The sequence below is a fragment of the Siphateles boraxobius genome, unplaced genomic scaffold (assembly GCF_051911475.1).
Source record: "Siphateles boraxobius isolate OS27281-9 unplaced genomic scaffold, OSU_SipBor_1 11, whole genome shotgun sequence".
In the NCBI taxonomy this organism is placed as follows: Eukaryota; Metazoa; Chordata; class Actinopteri; order Cypriniformes; family Leuciscidae; genus Siphateles; species Siphateles boraxobius.
The window spans coordinates 232443-252236 of NW_027508711.1; the positions used below are offsets into that span (position 1 = coordinate 232443).

A 19794-nucleotide genomic window follows, 5' to 3' on the forward strand; every position below is an offset into this window, starting at 1 on the left:
TGCATCGTAGAAACGATTAATTTCGACACCCCTAGGACACGCCCCTACACGATGACGCACTAGAGCCACTGAGGCTGGCCGCTCCACTAACTAAATGGAGCACATTCGCATCATTTTGCCGCTCAATCGCGAGTTACTGTCAGTACTATTACAGTTACTACAGCGTACAGTTTGCTAGTTATGTCTTCGTCACGGAAATGCGTACTTCCTGGATGCGATCATGTACAAAACAGATCGGTGTCCTAATATAAATTTCCTAAAAACGATCACATCAAGAAGAGGTGGATTAATTTTGTGAAGAGTCACCTTGATGGAGAGCTGAGGATCACCACCAAAAACCCGCCTCTGTAGTGATTATTTTACACGGGATAGTTTTGTAAACTTTCGTCGGAGACAACTGGGATTCACTGATAATCCGCTGTTACTGGTGAATGGGGCCGAACCGAATATCTCCCCTCACGGCCTTCATCCTCCCGTCGCGCCGACAACTTGTGCCATCATCGGCAGTGCGTGCCCACCAATGAGTGTAAGTTTGTGTGCTTATGTTACAACGTTAATTAACCTAATAAGCTGCTAGGAGCATCCATTCCGGCTGTAGCGGGTGACAGTTGAGTGTGGCAACGGCAGCTTTACCGCGAGTGGACGTGGTTTCAGCGCAGCCAGCGGACATGCCCCCAGGGTTTGAGAGCAGAGACTACTGCTCATTTTTTCAAGATTTTAATAGCTTCTTTTATGTACTAGCCAGCTTTTTTAGCATTCAAATTTGGCTGGGTGGCTAATAACACATTTTTCTGTGATATGACCAACTCAGAACACATACTTAATTTTGACTTTACAGGGACTTTAAGTTAATCTCACTCTGATCTGATCTAAAGAGGATCATTAAAATATAATAATCTTAATATCGCATTGTAGACTGGTTTCTGAGGTGTCACCTGGCTTGGATCTGTTGTTCCAGGTTGTGTTGCATCCTCATGCCCAGCTGGTCGAGTTGGTCCCACTGTTGGGCCAGACCCACGGTGCTGTGTTCTGTGTATTTGTTATCCAGGATCAGCGCCTCCTCCATGGCTGCTCCCAGATCCTCGATCTTCTTCAGCTGACTGCGCATGGCACGAATCTCCTGGTGCTTGCGCTGCAGAGGAACCCAAAGGGAAAAGACATTTAGAACAGAGCAGGGTGTCCATTTATCTGTTACAGTCTCAGGTTTGAGGCTTATGCAAGTGTTTCAATGTCCTCTTTCCTGCAGGCTTAAACAGTGAAATTTAAAACACATTTTATGGAAAATGAAAAATGACTTTTATTTGTGATTATTTAACAATGAAAAAATTCTTACTGACCCAAACCGTTTGAACTGTAGTGTACTACTGATAAACTACAGCATGATTTAAAACACTAATACTAATTAATTTAGCGTTATTCAAAATTGAATTACCCATTCACTGCTCCCAAACTCACCTTGGTAGCCTCTAGCTGCGACTCTAGAGTTCCGGATTCTTCCACCATGCAGGACCTGCCCACACACCAAAGCAATGAAACCAACAGCAGAAGTCCGAGAACACATGACACATCCACCCAGAAACATCTCACTCACTCCACATGCCAGTCTACACCTTACAAGAGCGGCTCTCACTACACTAGGTCAGTTATAAGGTCAGCTATCATTAAACATATATAGTAATTTCCAGAGAGTTAAAAAGGTGTATTTTTATGACTGAGTTATACTATATTGTTTAAATGGGTTTGTACAACCTCTGTCATTACTTCTAGAGCTGTAACCTACATCTTCCTGGATTTCTTGTACATGACAATATGACTTACCAATTGTTTTGTAGTAGATACGGAGTACAAACTATAAGCCACCCCCAGAATGCAACTACAATAACCAAAGTCATGCTAACAAAGCCAACTTATATCCATGGTAATCCAGACCATGCTTGATTAGGGCTGCTGTCAACAGGGTTAGAAACTGCTATATTTGTACCACCGCTTAGCTTTAGTTTAAAGTACAGATCTTGCAAAATGTGCAAAATCAAGATTCAGAGTTCCTTGACTAGCCATATTATAAATGTAAGAGTCCAAAAATGTTAATGTACACCTGTTCAAATTCAGATCAGGATATTTAAAAAAGTCTAATCTTGGAAATCACATTGCAGTTTCCACCCTGAATCTGGTGCATGAACCTTTTCCCAAAAATGAAGAAAAAACTTAACTGAAACGGGGAAAAAATAATAAAAAAAGGTTAAATAATGAGATGAAGTGTTCACACTCCTCAACACTGGTGCTGAATGTAGCCAGGCTTGTTGGATTAAGAAGCTGGAAGGGTTCATCTAAAAAAAAGCCTCGCAACGCAGTGAATGTTAGTAAAAGGGATTGAACACACACACACACAGAGCCTTTACAGTGGGGATCAGACTCAAGTGCATGAGGAGAAGAAAAACCCAAAGAGTGTGGGGTGAAGGGTAAGAGGCCAATCAGAGGAGGGAAAAAAGGGAGAAGACCTTCCAGAAAGATCATCATCGACTTCATACTGATAGACACGGATTACCCTCCGATAGGCTATGCTATTCAGAGATGGGGGAGTTGGGAGATGAAGAGGGAATGGAAAAAGAGTGTGAAAAAACAAAGGAATACATCTGGAATTTTTTTTTTTTTAAACATACGGTAAAATATGCAAAATATATGTAAAGTGAGATTCTTCTTAATGGCACCCTGTATTAGTTCTAACCAATCATTGGTCTATTCTGCCCTGAAACTCCCAAAATTCTGATTTATTTTACACCACATGTGTGTTTCTATCATGACAGTCCCTAGACATCCATTTGCTGACAAGTAAATTCATGCACACTCACATACACACACACAATAGTAAAACTGTGATATTCACCCATCCAGAAGGTATGTCCTAATTAGAGAAATGATCCCAAGCATCAGGGTAGCAGCGAGTAAGTCAAAGGAATGGGGAGAAAAAGAAACAGTTAAAACATTGAGCCGTGACATTAATGCCACTACTCAATACTCGCATGAAAGCACATGTGACCAGCGCAAAGCACTGCTGTTGCATATGAAGCCCAGGTGGGTTTAACCATGTGTGACCATGTGAAGAGCTTCACCCAAACAGACAACATGGCAAAGCAGGCAATGATTTCAGACTATAAAAACAGTGGATGAAACAAATGAAAATGGCCGTCTACAAAAGTTACATGGAAATCAGGAAAGCTTGATTAAATTCAAACAGATGTGTGTGATGTCATGAAGTGGAGTCAGAGGTTTTGCATGCTATGTGTGTTTAATCCGCAAGCATAACTCAACTATAATGAAAGAACAGAACACTTAAGTGGTGCATGATGGTCCCCTGTACCTGGTCTCCTGCAGCCATTGGTGGAAGGCATTGGCATGTTGGGCAAACTCTTGTCTGAGTTTATCATTCTCTTCCTGTCTCCTCTGCTCCTTCTGTAGCTCCAACTCTCGCTCCTATAAAGAGACAAACTAAGTCAGTTATAAAATGTTAATTTCAACCTATAATAATAAATTTAGAAAATCTAATTGTTGCACATGTGATCTTGTTTATTGAACTGTTGTATAATATCAATAAGTAAATATTGTGTTACATTTTGGACACAATATTGTCAGTATCGTCCGTTTTTGCTCAATTTTGCCAATGAAAACAGTTCCAAACAAAGCCACAGCAGAACTGTTGTGTGCAATGCTTTTCTTATCTAACAAAAAAATGGCTTTTTTGGGGTATATTTTCCAGCCAAAATTGATGTGTGACGTCCCTAGTATTTATATTGACTAACATTAACAAAGATTAATAAATGCTGTAAAATACATTGTCAGTTCATGTTAACTACTAATGCATTAACTTATTGTACCTTATTGTACAGTGTTACCATACATTAAAATGTCACTGGCATCAGATATTTTCCGTTACAGATATTCAGCAATCATCTCAGAGTCAAATGTCATCCAAATAATATTGGTTTACTTCATATGCACAAACAATAGAAAGAAATTATGCTTCAGGATCACCTTGATGATCTTCTGAAGGTTCCTCCAGGTCTCCTCTAGAGCCTCCATGGTAAACCATGTGTATGGGTTGGATACCACTTGGTAACTCTTGATCTGGCGATCAAGTTCTGCCAGTTGGCTGAAGTCAGCCTCTGCGGAGCTGAGAGAGGAGCGGAAGGCATCATGGGCGTCCCGCAGGGCCCTGATTTCTTCCAGAGAGTTGCACCGTACAGGGTCTGTCAGATCTTCCTCAGCGTTCTCAAACCAGCTGTTGAAGGCAGAAGCCTTCTTGGCAAAGGTGAGGAAAAGATCCTCGACCTGGATTGAGTGGCGAACATAAGAACAAGCGTTACAGACATACAAAATATATTTTTATTTCCTCACTTTAGGCAAAATTCCATTCTTCACACCTTCCTAAAGTGCTCCTGGGCTTCCAAAAGCTTCTTCTTGCGTGAGGCTGAGTTGGACAGCAGCTGGTTCCAGCGCTTCATCAGGGTGGCATGACGAGCCTCGATGGCCTTGGACTGCACGTGTTTGGCTGCCAACAGCTGGTCTTTCAGGGCTGTGATGTTGGTGATGCCCTCCTGCTGGAAAGCCTGAAGCCCTGCATCAAAGGTTTCCTATGGGTAGAAGAAAGATGGTCAGATTTAACAGTAAAGCTTGAAAGGATTTGATGTGCTGAATGTAGAATATGGTTTACGAATGTGTTATGTTGATATGTTTGTCATATGCAATGTCACACCTGTTTGGTGAGCAGAGTCTGCACTGAGGAGAGATCCCGACCGTAGTCATCAGTCTTCAGGCTGTTTTCCTTCTCACCTGATCAACCCAAAGACACAAATAGGTTACAGATTACAAGGGTGAAAAGAGAAACTAACAGTTTATTTCTCGCCAATCATTCTTTTAAATGAAAGTTTCTTCTTATTTGCATGAAATATCAGTAACTCACCAATCCAGGACTCCACCACATCAGCCTTCCAGTTGAACTGCAGGAAAGCAGAGTTCTCATCCAGCTTGGCCTTCCTCTGAGCTGCGGCTCTCTCAAGCTCTGACACCTTCCCACGCAAGGCCTTAATTTTAGCCATGATGTTCTCCACATTGTGGTTCTCCTGCAAAAAAAGAAACAATATGACAATGATACTGCCATCAGCGCACTTTAAAATTCATTGACCCTTTAATGCTTAATCACAGACAAGTTTCTAAGGGCCAAATTTACAGAATATGGACTTTCTAATAGTTGAACTATACCTTTTTGATAAGTTCATCTCCATTGGAGCAGACATCATTCACTCGGTCCCTGTGCACGGTAAAATCGGTTTCAAATGCTTCATGTTTCTTCAGCAAGCCCTGAAAATGAAAAGCCAAATTAAGACAGTTATGACACAAAAAAGAAATAAAAAACCAGCAATATGAAGGTGTGTCCAAAACCAAGCTATAATCTTGTGTTTTTTTTATTTTTCCCATTAAGCTCATCTAATGAATACTATAGTTTTTCACACCTGCACAGCTGCCAGCGTATCACCGTAATCCTCACTTCCGACTAGGTTCAGTTTCTCATTAATCCAGGCTTCCTCTTCCTCCACATTCGCCACAAACTGCTGGTATTCCAGCGATTCCTCAAGCCTCTGGCCGCTAACAAATGGCAAATTAAACAACTTTCAAATTCCTGTCCAAGGCAATATACACTACCGTTCAAATGTTTGGGGGTTGATAAGATTTCACAGAGACTGAATTTATTTGATCGAAAATGAAGTAAAAACAGTAATATTGTTTAGAATATTACAGAAAAATTGACCATAAAAAAGTAAAATAGTGAAATACAGTTCTCACCGAGCAGCAGCCAGATCTTTCAGTTCCTTCCAATGCTCCACAAACTGGGCCAGCCTCTGCTGGATCTCCTCCTGTCCTATGGTGTTGTCGTCAGACAGCTTCTTCCCAGTCTCCAACACAGACTGCAAGGACAAAAAAAATACCGTTATCATTTAGAATAATGATTCACTTGACTTTAATACGCTCCAGTTAAGACCTTTTCATTTCTACAAATCGATATGCAACAATGTTGCAGGTTTCTCCTCACCTGAATGGCCGGCTCGTGTGCTCCCAGCTCAGCCTCCAGCCTCTTGTGCTTCTTCCTCAGATTCTGTACTCCTGTCAAATCACGTCCGTAGTCCTCCGAGCTCACCAACAACTTCTTTTCCCTAATGGAACAGAATGAGTTAGATCTAGTATACAGCCTCAAAAGAAAAAAAGGTTAGAGTGTGATCAAATTTAGACCACTCAGAATGATGTAAACCATACTTGATCCAAGATTCCTCATCGTCCAGATCCCTGAAGAACTGGTGCAGACGATGCGACTCGTTCAGCTTGGCACGGCGCCCAGCAGCCATGCTCTTGATTTTGACGAATCGTCCGTTAACGGCATCACGCTTGTCCTTGACCAGGGAAGTGTCGAAGGCATTGCTGGCCATCAGGCTGTCAGCCTGGCCATTAAGATCCTTCAGACGATCCTATAAGAGCACAACGACACCAAAGAGCCATCAGAATGTGCTAACTGCAAAAATAAAATTATGAGTTTGTCTGGAGTTATAGTCAGTGAGCTACCTCATGAGCAGAGATGTCAGCCTCCAAAAGCTGGTGCTTTTTAAGCAGATTGTTGACTGAGGCCAGATCTTTCCCATAATCCTCAGAAGCAAGAAGAGCCTCAACCTAGGAGCAGAGGAAGAACATCAGAATTTTTGGAATTATTCTAGTTAGAAATTGTACCAATAACTATCCTAAGTAGCTATTAAGTCACAAAATACCTCAGACAGCCAGAAGTCAAAGTCCTTGATGCCAGTGTTGAAGTTCTGCTGCTTGTTTGCCTCCTTTAGTTTCTGACTCTTCTCAGCAGATTTGTTGACGAGGAACTGCCACTGCTCATCCAGAGCGTTAAGACGAGCCTGTGAGCAAATATGAGCGCGGCCACAGCAAAATGAGCACAGACCATAACTCAGCAGCTGCCTATTTCTGAAACACTTCGGAAACTGTTACCTTGACAGCATCCTCACTTCCAGCACAGGCACCTCTCTGGATGAGAGCATTGCCCGTGTCGATCACCCCCCGGATACGATCAGCATTAGCGTGCAACTCAGCCTCAAAAGCCTGGTGCTTCTGGTGCTTGCTCTGAAAGTGGCAAGAAGGCGAAATACAGCTAAACTGAGCCACACTGTGATGTCGTGCAAGGGTGCAGGTGTAAAAAGAAATAGCTGTTTTTTTTTTTTAAATCTACCTCAGTAGATGTGTACAGGAAACTGATATAAACATCTGTGTAAAAACTCTATATCCATGAAAGCAGTGCATATTCAACGCTACTGTAACATACATGTGTGCGTTTTATGTGTTTGCCTTTGTTTAGACTGTCTGTGAAAAGTGATGTCTTATCTGTAAATCCCAAAAGTGCACAAATTTCAAAATAAAAATGAAAATGTGTACATTACACAAAAAAACTGAATGTGAAGTGACTGTGAATTTACAAATCACCAAACAAGGACCAAACACGTAACGTGGAACTCGTTCTATAAACATGACACATTCAAAGCCTGATGAAACATTCAATAAAATGAAGTGGATGCCATCCAGCACATAAATAACTCTGAGGAGAAATCTAGGAGTTGGGATGTTTTGTCTAAGATCATTCCACATTTTATATTTCCCAGAGAGATGGACAGAAGGAACCAAGCACTTCCAAACGGCTCATCTAAAGCATTTGCTGAGACGCTCAAAATAAGCCGGGCTGCTGGAACCATAACTGAATATGGATTTTGGTCGTAGCACACATGTAACTGATTTTGTTATTTTAGCACAGTATTCCACAAAAAGCAAAGCAAAATTAATAGTTTGAAAGCACTTCTCCTTTTTTGATACAGTATTGTGGCTATGTTCGGAATAACACCCTACCATACTATAACATACTACTATTGCAGCATGCATTTTAGTATTTTTTATGCATGTAATATTGTAATACTACATTTATCAAAAATGTGCAGTACAATTAGCACACTGTGTGGGATACTGTGGATAATGCACTCAACTAGACCTTTCATGTAATAAATAAATATGTTCAAATAAGAAAAAAAAATTATTTTAATATTTTATTTTAAAAATAAAATAATGAATATTCATGTCATACTTGTATTTTATAGTATACCTGTAAAATTAAAATACAAATAATATGTATGGCTGTCTTCAATTCTTCATTTTCAAATATTAAACCATCAAAATGAACAGAGCTGCACTTCACTGTAAAACACACAGCTTATATATTTACTTAATTAAAATCACATAATGAATAGTATGAAGTATTCTACTATGCTATTCCAAACACAGCCAAACATCTTGACTTACTTTTGTCAAAGTTTGCTTTTAGATCCAAAACTCTGTGAGAACCACAGGTTTTCTGTGAGGAATAAATTTAAATCAAAACATCCCAACTTCAATGACACAACATGAATATGGAGGCCACACCCAGCAATTAAAAATTAAGGCTCCAACGATGATGAGCCCTTAACAATGACAAACAGCTGATGATGCTATACAAAGCAAGACATTTAATAGACATACGGAACTCAAATACACATTTACAGACAAAACAATAAGACAATGGACAAGTGGAGAGACCCTACTGGGGTTAGTTAGCTTTGGCACTACTGCACTTACCAGCAGCTTGGACAGCTAGAAACAGACAATGGGAACACAGACAGAAGTTCAGTTTAATTTCCTTTATAATAAAACACTTGGGATTGGTTGAGGCGGGGATAACAAGAGCAATGCATTTTAATTTGCACTTGAATTTATTATGGTATTAATAGATTTACAAGGTTAGACTTAAGCGGGATACTGATCTTTAGAACTTTAGCATGTCTGAAAAAAGGTTGGCAGGATCTGTTCTGAGACTAGTGCCTGAAGTGTGATGTTACCTGAATGTTAGTGGGGTCCTTGTAAGACTCGTCGGTGGCGGTCTGTAGTTTCTCACTGATCCACGCTTCAATCTCATCTACGTCTCTGCTAAACTGCTGTAGAGTCTGCGACTCACCCAGCTTAGAGCGTTTCTCAATCATCTGAGCCTTGAGACGGCGCCACCTGGAGGTCAGAATTAAATAAAATCACATGAAACCCACAAATATTTACATGGTATGGATTCACTCAGTCTGAGCAGTATAAAACAGAAGGCGCCGGACCTGTCCAAGACTTCATTGCGGCGAGTGAAGATTTCAGGCTTAGCGTAGTGGTCAGCACTTATGAGCTGGTCAGCAAAAGACTGCAGTGCTGCAATCTTCTCTTCCTGCAAAGACAGACAAATCGAAATGATTAGCATAAAACAATTCCACATTCAAAAATCACTTCTTTTTTTTTAGATTGACTGCATTGTTATATCATAATGGCACTTGCTGACCTGCACATTGATAGCCTTGTCAAAGTCTTCGTGTTTCTTGATGAGGGCCTCCACACTGTCCAGGGAGTCTCCCTTGTCATCGCTGGCCAAGAAGGCCTCGCGAGCTGCCATCCAGTTCTCAGCCTGCTCGCAGTCACGGTTAAATAGCTGCAGAAGACAAAAAGTAAACATATAATGTCATTTGACTGTAACATTTCCTAATGTCAATGTTTTGTGTGTTAAAAGTAAACATGATCCCTGCTGACCTGCAGTTCCAGACACTGGTCCAGCATCATCCTGCGCTGAACCCAGGCCTTCTCCAGGTCAGCACGCTCCCGGTCAAGAGCCTCCAGCTTCTGTTGGATCTCAGGGCTGGCGTAGTGGCCACGGGCAAGAAGCTGCTGTCCAAATTGCTCAAAGGCCTGGAAGGTGCCTGCACGAGCATCGATCTCTGTACGGTGTTCCTACAGAATGGGAACGTGATTGTTTAAAAAAAAACAAAAGTTTCCTTTGCAAAACTGTTTTTAGTCCATGAATAACTAAATCGTATTATTAAAAGTAAAACAGTAATGTGACAAAATACAGATCACAGATGTTTTTTGGCAGCATTCAGTACCTGATGTCTCTCCAACAAGGCTTCAGCTCCAGTGACGTCTTTGGCCAGCTCGTCAGAAGACACGAGTCCTCTGATGCCATTGATCCAGGACATGAGATCCCTGTGAGAAAGAAGCACAGATTTATTTAGAGACTTCTATACTACTGCTTTGATACCATACAGTTTATCTAACTTGTTCCTTTTGGCACCTCTTTGCAATCTCTTTTTATTAATCCTTCTCACCTGAAGTCACTGAGGAAGCGCTGCAGGTCGTGAGAGTTGCCCAGTTTTTCTTTGCGTTGGTCAGCACGACCCACCAGGCTGCTCCAGGCTGTGTTCAGCTCGGTGCACTTCTCCTGGATGTCATCCACAGCCTCAGGATGAGACTGAATCAGACGCTCTGCAGTCTCACCCAGGGAGTTCACCTGCCACAGGGAGAAGAGGATATTTAGCTGATGTTTTAGGCAAGGAATGAACCAAGAGAACTCAAACTAAAACAATGAAGATGAATTTTACCTTGTCTCCTAGAGCGGCCAGGTCTCTCTCAAAGCCTTCGTGCTTCCGCTGCAGAGCCTGCACACTGGCGAGGTCATGGCCATAGTTATCGGTGTTCAGGGCTTGGTTCTTCTCTTCAATCCATTCCTTGGTCTCATCTGCATCCCTGTGAATCACAAACTAGCTGAATTTCTCTGCATTTCAGGTGGCTCGAATCGTACAAGTATAACAAGAACCTAACAGTATGAATGACAGATAGTTTTGATCTGTTCTATGAATGCCATATGTACCTGTGGAACCTCTGCACTTCATGAGCACTACCCAGCATGTTGCTTCTGTCTTCAGCCAGCTGCTGCAGGGCCCTCCAGCGGTTGTTCAGCTCCTATACAACATAAAACCCATTAACAGCCGATCAGACCTTACGTTATTGGTCTACATAAGACAATGATGTGATCCTTGACAGCAGGCAACAGATTTATCTTGAATGATATAAAACGACTGTTGAGAAACAAAAATGTTTTGGCAATGTATATTTAGAAATACGTTTTACAACCAATCCACTATCCAAAGCACTACATAAATGCTTCTAAATCCTTCGTGTCATACTTTGCTCTTCATTTCAGCAGCAGAAGCAACAGTATGGATTAGAGGAACAAACATAAAGGCTACAACATTTAAGCACATAGGATGAGTGATGGCAGTCAGCAAATATGGAAACTGGGGTGGATGCATCTGCCACAAACTGAAAAAAGAAGCGTTAATGCATTCTAGAATGGCTGTTATACCTCCACCAAAAATCAGATGGTGTCCAAAAATCAGATGGTGTCAAGACATAAAGGAGTTATTTCAAATGGGCAACATGTACTCATGAAAGGAAAAGGGGGGTGGGGGGATGCAACTGCACAGTTGGTTCAGGAATGAGACAAAGGGAATCAGAGACCATAGTAAAAGTACAAGACCACCACAATGAGGTAGTCCTCCAGGTACACAGGCAACAATGCAGATTTAGTGGGATGGGTTGTGGGACGATTTAAAGATTGCAACGAAGAACCTAGGATCTTACCTTAATAGTATTAAAGTTGGCCGTTGTTTGAACAGCCAAGCGAACAGACTATATTGAGTTGAAAAATTAGCAAAAGAACAGATAAGAAACACACTAATCAAGAGAGTATCACCATGTGAATTAAAAGAACCAGACAGTTCTTTTCTTTCTGTAACCACAGTCTACAAAGAACACTGTGGTTAACATACAGGTCAAACAAGACCCTGCATCAAAACTACACATGCATCAATCTCAAAGACCAAAGATTAGATGAAATAATAGATTATGTCTAAAGCATTTGTAATTCAACACGCTATATTACCTTCCATGGAGATGCACTTTTAGAGTCAGCTTCATCCTGTGAAATAAATTAGGAATACAATCAGTTCAACCCACAAAAACATCACATGATATTCTTGTTTTTGTTTCATGCAGACACTCCAACTGTTGTAGAGACAATATGAATGATATAAAATAATAATGACCTTGCCAGGAGCTGAGCCCAGCATCTCTAGTTGCTGATGGTAGGATGAAGGGATGGTGGGAGGAGGGAATGGAGGGTTGGAAGGAGAAAGGGGGACAAATAGGAAAGGTCAAAACAACACCACATCTATGATGCTCATAAATGCCAATCAGTCATACAAATAAGCATACTACTCTAATGTATGTATACTCCCACATTTCGATGTAAATGATGATGAGCGGAATGACTAATTTAGAAAATATCATGATTCACTCTACCATTCAAAAGTTTGAAAAAGTTTTTATTTTTTAATACTATTATTCTGTAAGGATGCGTTAAATTGATCAAAAGTGACTTGATAGACATTTATAATGTAACAAAAGATTTGCATTTCAAATAAATGCTGTTCTCTTAAACTTTCTATTGATCAAAGAATACTGAAAAAGAATGAATCAGTTTTGACAAAAATAATATAAGTGCAAATGTTTCCAACATTCATAATAATAAATGTTTCTTGAGCACCTAAGCAGCATCTTAGTATGATTTCTGAAGGATCATGTGACACTTATGACTGGAGTAAAGATGCTGAAAATTCAACTTTGATAATAAAAAATAAATAACATTTTAAAATAAATGAAAATAGAAAACAGCTATTTAAAATTGTAACAATATTCCAAAATTTTACTGTTTTTACTATATTTTGATTAAATAAATGCAGCTTCTGTGAGAATAAGAGGGAAAAAAAATCTTACCAATCCCAAACTTTTGAACAGTAGTGTATGTATGTGTATGTATAATCAAATTCACTGTGTGTATAAAGTGTTTTCCTCTCACCTGGGCCTGCACAACCGGAGCTTCTTCCGCCATCAGTCCTTCAGACTCCAGCTCAGACGCCACCTTATTTATGTCCCTCAGCCGAGACTCATTTGCTTTCAGATCCTAGTAAACAATAAAACAAAAAAAGACAAAACAAAGAGTTTATAATTAGGAAATATGTACAAGCCAATGCTAGTGTCCGATGATAAATGTGTCACATATGTGTAGCAGAAACATACCTTCTGGAAGTCATCAAACTTCTTCTGCAGCACTTCCACTTGCTCCAGGTCAGAGCCGACCTCCTCATTAGTAAGCGCTGACTCTTTCTCATTGATCCACTGCTGCAGTTCGTTCGCCTCACGGAAAAGCATGAACTTCTTGCAGCTCTTCTCCAGCATGTCCTTCCTTTTCTCTCCCAAGTCTTGCAGTGTACCATACCTGATAGAGAAGGAGAGAGGGATAAAGAGAAAAGTCAGAACCTTAAAATGCAACTCCCACCTCAACACAGGGACTGAAACATCTCCCTCTAGGAGAGGAAATGAGTGGTGGAAACACAGACGGGGGTTCATCTACTGACGAGAAATCTGCATAGTCAGCTACTGAAAATGCAGAATGAATTCTAGACACCAATTCTATGAATGGAAAAAGCTCAGAAGAGATGTGAACTTCTATCCCTTGATGAAATAGAAGAGTTGAGAAGGAATGAGAATTATCTGGACAGAGGGATATATAATAGGAAGGATAGAATGTTAGAGGACTTAAAGTGTGACAGAAATCCCATATGGATGAGCGGAATGAGGATAAAGGTTTTGCAACGATTGATCAAAGGCTTCTTTGATCAAAGGAATGACATGGGTTAGGCCTACTCACAGTTCCTCCACCTGCTTCATGCGCATAGATACGCTGCACACCTCCTTGGTGACCACAGTCCTGCCACAGGGCAGGGCAAGCAGACACATGCAAGCATTTAAATGAAGAAAGAAAGAAAACAAGAAAGAAAATAAAGGATAAAGAGGAGTAACGAGGGGTCAGAAACATTATTGAGAGTTAGTTTTTAACAGATGCCCTTTTTGAGCTACATGAAGAATAAAGATGCAAAGATCTTAAGAGGCTTTGTGTTAAAAAGAAATGATTTTATTGGAATGTAAGATGTGAGGTATAAAAGCAAGTACACATACATGTTCACATTAGGGCTTTCAATCGATTAAAATTGTTTAGTGAATTACACGCTATGCGGATTAATTAGTTGAATGAAACCGCATGTAGCAATTGTACTGTTTTCCAGTTTAATATATTTTAAAATGTAATTTATTCCTGTGATGGCAAAGCTGAATTTTCAGCAGCCTTTACTCCAATCTTCAGTCACATGATCCTTTAGAAAACATTTCTTCTTGTCAATGCTGAAAACTATTTTTTTAGGATTCTTTCATGAGTACATGAATTTATCCTGATGAATAAGTTCTTTACTGTGACTTTTGATCGATTTAATGCATCCTTGCTGAATAAAATAATTTTTTTTTTTTTTTTTTGATTCAAAAGAATCTTACTGACTTACATTGACAGCACTAATGCATATTACAAATACAGTGAGAAATCTGCCCACAATCATTTGATAAGAAAACTGAAAGCAGAATGACTCTTACTGGTTGTCAATCTGATCCTGTCGCAGAGCGATGCTGCCCTGTTCATCTAGCAGATTCTCGCGAGAGGAAGATTGAGTCGGGTCCAACTTCTTCACGTACGCCGCGGGAACAAAGCCCTGTCTGTCATTCACTTCCACTTTCCACCAGTCCTGAGGACAAGATAAATATATTACTTAAATGAGTTCAAACTTTCATTTAGATCCAAACTGTCATGCTAAGTAACATTTAGCATGCCCTATTAGTTACCTTGTTGGTGCTGTTGAGCAGAGTGAGGATGTCGCCCTTCTTCATGGTGACCTCACGTGGACTCTTCTCCTGGTAGTCATACAGAGCAAGAACCAGCTCCTTACCGGTCTCATCATCAGTGGGGGCCACTTGTTGCTGTTGATGAAATCCATGAAAAAGGAACACATTTTCATTGACATGAAATGAACAAAGGGTGCGCATGTAGTCCATGTTATTTCCTTTTGGTCAATGTAGTAGTGTTGTTATGTGGTCTTACTCTGCAGCCCTGAGCTTGTTCTTTTAAGGCCTGGATGCTGCTGCCATATGCACTCAGATCAGACATCAGTGCCTCATGCTTCTTCAGCAGAGCCTGTAAATGATAACAATGAGACATAAAACTGCAATATGAGACATTACAAAGCAAATTAATTTTAGTTCTGCCAATTAAAGATCTTGTGAATGAGAGATGCTATATGAAACAAACACCAGAACAGTAAATTAATTACTTTTCTCCCTTAATTTGCAAGTTTTGCTTAAATATGAGGTTATAACTAATTTCAGGCCTCTAAACCCAAAATAGGTCCATTCTAGATAAATTCCAGTCCCCATCCTCGTTTACCTCTGCAGAGTCCTCGTCTTTGCCATAGTCAGTGCTTCCTACAATGGGCTCCTTCTCTCTCATCCAGGACTCGGCCTCGTTGGCATCAGCGAAGTACTGCTGAGCCTGAAGGGAGTCCTCCAGATCCTGTCTACGCTGGGTTGCTTTTCCCTTTAGTCCATCCCAGCGATTGTGCAGCTCTTGGAGCTTAGCTTTCACATCCTCCCCTGCAAAGTGACCTGAAACGGTGGGGAAAAAAGCATTTTTAAATTTCATAAATACTTCAAATTTATTGTTTCTACATTGACTAAAGGTGTTTAATTCTGAAACAAAGCCTAATACAAAGTCAATGTCTAATGAAAATGCTAGACATAAATCATACCCTCATCAACCATGGCCTCCCCCTTCTGAGAAACAGCCTTGATTCTGGGCTCATGACCAGAGATTTCTGCCTGCAGAGCCTGGTGTTTCTTCAGAAGGTTCTGCACTCCAATAAGGTCTTTTCCTGAGAGGGTACAAGACGATCATTGTTATATGAATGTCAACACTTTATAGTTATTTTAGATAGTCTGTAGAATGCCAACTTCTTTTGACTAAGACCTCATTTCATGTAATATGTCATGTTTAATTACACTGACCCCTGTTGGTGGAGGAAGCAATAGGTTCCTTCTCTCGGATCCAGGTCTCCTCATCTTCTACATCCCTGAAAAGTTGCTGAAGGCGCAGAGAGTCTGAAAGCTTCTGTTTACGGGCGGACATGGGCTCCTTTAGGGCCTCGTAGCGTGCCACCAGAGCCTCTTGTTTCTTGCGGATGTTATCAGCATCAAAATGGCCGGCCTCCTGGAACTGCCTGGCCTGGATGGTTATGCCATCAATACGGTCCTGTCAAGAGGAGAGAAACAAACTGTCAGTTAAGATGAAAGAAGTTTAGATGTTTAGCAAAACAGCCAATTGTATAGAATCATACATGAAAGTCTACATATCTTATATCAGTTATTTTCAAAATCATTCAGACATTGTTACCTGGTGGGCAGCCACATCAGCCTCTAGCAGAGCATGTTTCTTCTGAAGGTTCTGGACGCTGGTTAGGTCTTTTCCAAAGTCATCGGAGGCCAGGTGTCCCTCCACCTCATACAGCCACAGCTCGATGTCCTCCACATTACGATTGAACTGCTGCTGCTGGTTTGCTTCACGCAACTTAATCCCTACAATGGTAAATGATGTGATATCATTAAAAAATATATATTTTTACTTGTGTTATGTTTGCCACAGTTTTGAACTAGAGGCAAGAAAAAGTTATGGTTTCATAACACACTGGTAGAAATAAATGAACAGTGGTTGTTACATTAATTGTCAGTCAGATAGTCTCCTCCAGTAATTCTTGTCCACGCTATATTCAAACTCTTGAGCATTTTCTCACCTTTGAGCTCAGTTGCCTCTAGAAGTTTCTTCCACTGAGAGCTGACCTCATCCATTCGGGTGGACACCTCACTGGAGGCATAGTGTTTCCTATCAACCAGCTCCTGGCCTGACTTCTGCAGAGCATCAATGCGGCTCTGATTAGCAGAAAGCTCGGCCTCGAAGGCCTGGTGCTTCTGTACCTTCCCCTGCAGGTTGGATGGGTCCTAAAAAAAAGAGGGAACAGAGATGGGAAGGAAAATAGGATGAGAAAAAGAAGGAAATATAGACTGAATCCAAATGTGCAAAACAACTTGTATTAATTCTAGGACATCATACCTTGTAGGCCTCGTCAGTGGCGGTCTTCATCTTCTCATTGATCCAGCTCTTGAGCTCATCTGAGTCCCGGAAGAACTGCTGCAGATGGAAGGAGTCCTCCAGGGCGGCACGGCGAAACTGAGCACGCTCATGAAGAGCGTTACGCCTGCTCAGCAGCTGAAGTAGAAAAAAAGGCGTTTAAAAATATAGTATTACCCGTGATTCAGCACTTCTGTCAGCAATAATTGAGAGGAGGAAAGTGCTTGCGAGGGTGAAATGAGGGACATTTCAGGGTGCTAATCTCCACTTACTGCATCTCTGCGGGTGGCCACATCCTCCTTGGCGTAATGATTGTTCTGGATCAGTTTGGTGGCAAACTCATCCAGGGCCTGTACATTTCAATAGAGAATTAAAAGAATTAAAAATTCTAAGATTTATTTTAAATAAATTGTACCAGGCCTTGATTTGTACATCAGAATGTGTGATTCCTTACGGTGATTTTCTCTTCCTGGGCACTGAGGGATTTCTCAAAGTCTTCGTGTTTCTTCAGAAGAGCTTCAACGCTGTCCAGAGAGTCACCTAAATCTTCATTCAGCAGGAAAGCCTTGAGGAAGACAGATTGTGACATTTAAAATCTTTAAAACTAAATTTTTGTTAAATGTTTGAGAGAAAGTGTGATCTTCACAATATAAGATGAATGATTTCTACACAAATTCGTACCTCTTGCTTGCTCATCCAGTTGTCAACCTGCTCGGTGTCCCTGTAAAAGAGCTGCAGGTCCATGCACTGCTCATATTGCTGCCTGCGTAGCTCCCACAGCTCCAGAAGAGACACTTTTTCTTCAGAGAGTATGCCCAGCTACACCGACGAACACAAAATGGGGGGTCATTCAGGTGCTGCTCACTTTAGATTTACAAAGGCTTCAATTATGAGTTTGCAAATAGTCTACAAAAACACAGATCTGTGGTCAGACATACCTTTTCCTTGACTTCCTCTGAAGCATAATGCCCAGTGTTCAGCAGAGCTTGCCCAGCCTCATCAGTAGATTTGAAACTGTCCTCATGAGCATCAATCTCGCCCTGATAAAACATTATGGACACAATCAGTCTTTCAATGCCAATCATCCTTGGTAGAACAACACTGTAAGAGCAATTACAATTGCAATACTTAATTAGTAAATCACACTCAAATATGTTTGTTTCTATAAAAACAAATTTTAATAGAAAGAAAGGTTGTAGATCCAATTTTCAATCCACACTTAATTTCCCCATGTTGCTCTACTTGTTTAGATTTAGGATAATACCTTATGTTCCTGGTGGCGGTCAAGCAGGGCCTCAGCTCCAGCCACATCGTTGGCCAGCTCATCTGCGTTGATCAGAGCCTTCATCTCGGTCACCCAGCTGGTCAGATCACGGAAATCTGCAGTGAAGCGCTGCAACCTAAAAAAAAACAAAAAAAAACATAACATCACAAGCTAGCAGTGTGTAAGCTAAGCGTAACATTAAAATCTCAATTTGAAGCGATCAAAAGCAAAAAGGAGTGTATTAATCCACCTGTATGAGTCATTGAGGCGAGCGTGTCGCTCAGCCGCCAGGGTACGGATTTGCTCCCAGTTGGTAATGAGTTCGTCTCTTTTCAAGTGGATCTGAGTGGCGTTTTGGGGGTGTGTCTGCTGCAGACGGTCAGCCTCACCACCAAGAGTGTTTACCTGAAGATAGGAGAGCATGTCTATATCATACACAAAGAATGATTGCATATAACAGAGAATGAATTAAATTGAACGTACATAAAAAAAAGAGAGAATAAATGTATAAATTTGATTTGGCCTGTATTGTGAAATAGAAAAAAAAAAGTTGTTGGATAGGCTGACACTGACCTTGTCCTCTAAGGCTGCCAAGTCTCTTTCCAGCCCTTCGTGTTTCCGGAGCAGGGCTTGAACGCTGGCGAGGTCACGACCAAAGTCATCGGACGCCATCAGCTGCTCCTTCTCCTTAATCCAGCTGATTGTCTCATCCACATCCCTGTAGGTAAGAACAGAAAATTTCAGTAATTAAAGACAATTTTTTATAAAAAGTAGTGATTTCATCAGGAAATCCCATAGAAAGATGCATAAAATACAGCCGAATACTGTACAAATGTCTTGAAAAACAAAATCTATATTAGCATCCACATCAAAGCATTATAACCTTACATTTACTATAAGCACGTTCTGCAGTTACATCATCTGCCGTGCAATTTAAATGCTCAAACTCTTTAAAGTATGTTATTGGCTGTCAATGTTTTTATTGTTCATCATGTGGAAAAAAAAATTTCAAAGTGGTGTGGACTTCCCTATTCTCAGGGAAATAGAAAGATTATTAGAACTTTATAGTTGTCGTCGTTGGTGTGAACTTACCGATTGAAACGCTGCACCTCAGCAGCTCCAAACAGCTTGCCCTGCCTCTGCTGAGCCAAGCCCTTCAGCCTCTGCCAGGCAGCGTTCACCTCCTCCTGCTTCTTCAAGATGAGCTCAGCTTCTGGGTGGTTCTCCTGGGTTAGCTTACCAGCTGCCTGGTTCACCTCATTCACACGCTCCTCATGGGCTGCCAGGTCTGTCTGGAACTCCTCAAACTTCTTCTGTAGAACTTCCACATGCTCCAGGTCCTGTCCAAGCTCCTCTGAGGTGGCAATCGCTTCCTGCAAGAAAGTTTTGTCAGTGGGTCTTCAAATATCTTGGGTGAATTTTTTTTTCAGAATTGACCAAACACGCCTATAGCACAATATATGACGCCTACTATTGTTTC

General features: G+C 40.9%; 1 protein-coding gene across 37 annotated transcripts in view; it reads right to left on the reverse strand.

Annotated features, from left to right (window-relative positions):
- The window catches only part of sptan1 (spectrin alpha, non-erythrocytic 1), a 34088-nt gene that overhangs the window by 2079 nt on the left and 12215 nt on the right, over positions 1 to 19794 (reverse strand). For 4 of the 37 annotated variants that reach the window (XM_077248631.1, XM_077248628.1, XM_077248632.1 and 1 more), the window contains exons 5-53: positions 19407 to 19687; positions 18888 to 19032; positions 18565 to 18719; positions 18315 to 18450; positions 17989 to 18090; positions 17732 to 17869; positions 17505 to 17615; positions 17323 to 17400; positions 17033 to 17188; positions 16716 to 16920; positions 16319 to 16500; positions 15934 to 16177; positions 15678 to 15800; positions 15317 to 15534; positions 14975 to 15067; positions 14719 to 14853; positions 14473 to 14621; positions 13700 to 13759; positions 13069 to 13267; positions 12848 to 12952; positions 12036 to 12068; positions 11873 to 11908; positions 11572 to 11619; positions 10799 to 10890; positions 10530 to 10674; positions 10257 to 10438; positions 10035 to 10134; positions 9685 to 9882; positions 9440 to 9586; positions 9225 to 9328; positions 8964 to 9126; positions 8704 to 8718; positions 7039 to 7170; positions 6810 to 6947; positions 6610 to 6714; positions 6307 to 6515; positions 6086 to 6206; positions 5839 to 5960; positions 5508 to 5640; positions 5257 to 5355; positions 4958 to 5117; positions 4751 to 4827; positions 4419 to 4628; positions 4030 to 4326; positions 3359 to 3471; positions 2885 to 2902; positions 2499 to 2561; positions 1456 to 1510; positions 936 to 1132 (exon numbers count right to left, since the gene is read on the reverse strand). In XM_077248631.1, the coding sequence (XP_077104746.1) occupies positions 936 to 1132; positions 1456 to 1510; positions 2499 to 2561; positions 2885 to 2902; positions 3359 to 3471; positions 4030 to 4326; positions 4419 to 4628; positions 4751 to 4827; positions 4958 to 5117; positions 5257 to 5355; positions 5508 to 5640; positions 5839 to 5960; positions 6086 to 6206; positions 6307 to 6515; positions 6610 to 6714; positions 6810 to 6947; positions 7039 to 7170; positions 8704 to 8718; positions 8964 to 9126; positions 9225 to 9328; positions 9440 to 9586; positions 9685 to 9882; positions 10035 to 10134; positions 10257 to 10438; positions 10530 to 10674; positions 10799 to 10890; positions 11572 to 11619; positions 11873 to 11908; positions 12036 to 12068; positions 12848 to 12952; positions 13069 to 13267; positions 13700 to 13759; positions 14473 to 14621; positions 14719 to 14853; positions 14975 to 15067; positions 15317 to 15534; positions 15678 to 15800; positions 15934 to 16177; positions 16319 to 16500; positions 16716 to 16920; positions 17033 to 17188; positions 17323 to 17400; positions 17505 to 17615; positions 17732 to 17869; positions 17989 to 18090; positions 18315 to 18450; positions 18565 to 18719; positions 18888 to 19032; positions 19407 to 19687 (6527 nt within the window). The remainder of the gene's footprint in view (positions 1 to 935; positions 1133 to 1455; positions 1511 to 2498; positions 2562 to 2884; positions 2903 to 3358; positions 3472 to 4029; positions 4327 to 4418; positions 4629 to 4750; positions 4828 to 4957; positions 5118 to 5256; positions 5356 to 5507; positions 5641 to 5838; positions 5961 to 6085; positions 6207 to 6306; positions 6516 to 6609; positions 6715 to 6809; positions 6948 to 7038; positions 7171 to 8703; positions 8719 to 8963; positions 9127 to 9224; positions 9329 to 9439; positions 9587 to 9684; positions 9883 to 10034; positions 10135 to 10256; positions 10439 to 10529; positions 10675 to 10798; positions 10891 to 11571; positions 11620 to 11872; positions 11909 to 12035; positions 12069 to 12847; positions 12953 to 13068; positions 13268 to 13699; positions 13760 to 14472; positions 14622 to 14718; positions 14854 to 14974; positions 15068 to 15316; positions 15535 to 15677; positions 15801 to 15933; positions 16178 to 16318; positions 16501 to 16715; positions 16921 to 17032; positions 17189 to 17322; positions 17401 to 17504; positions 17616 to 17731; positions 17870 to 17988; positions 18091 to 18314; positions 18451 to 18564; positions 18720 to 18887; positions 19033 to 19406; positions 19688 to 19794) is intronic. The other 33 variants (XM_077248637.1, XM_077248638.1, XM_077248623.1 and 30 more) reach the window with 22 other exon arrangements.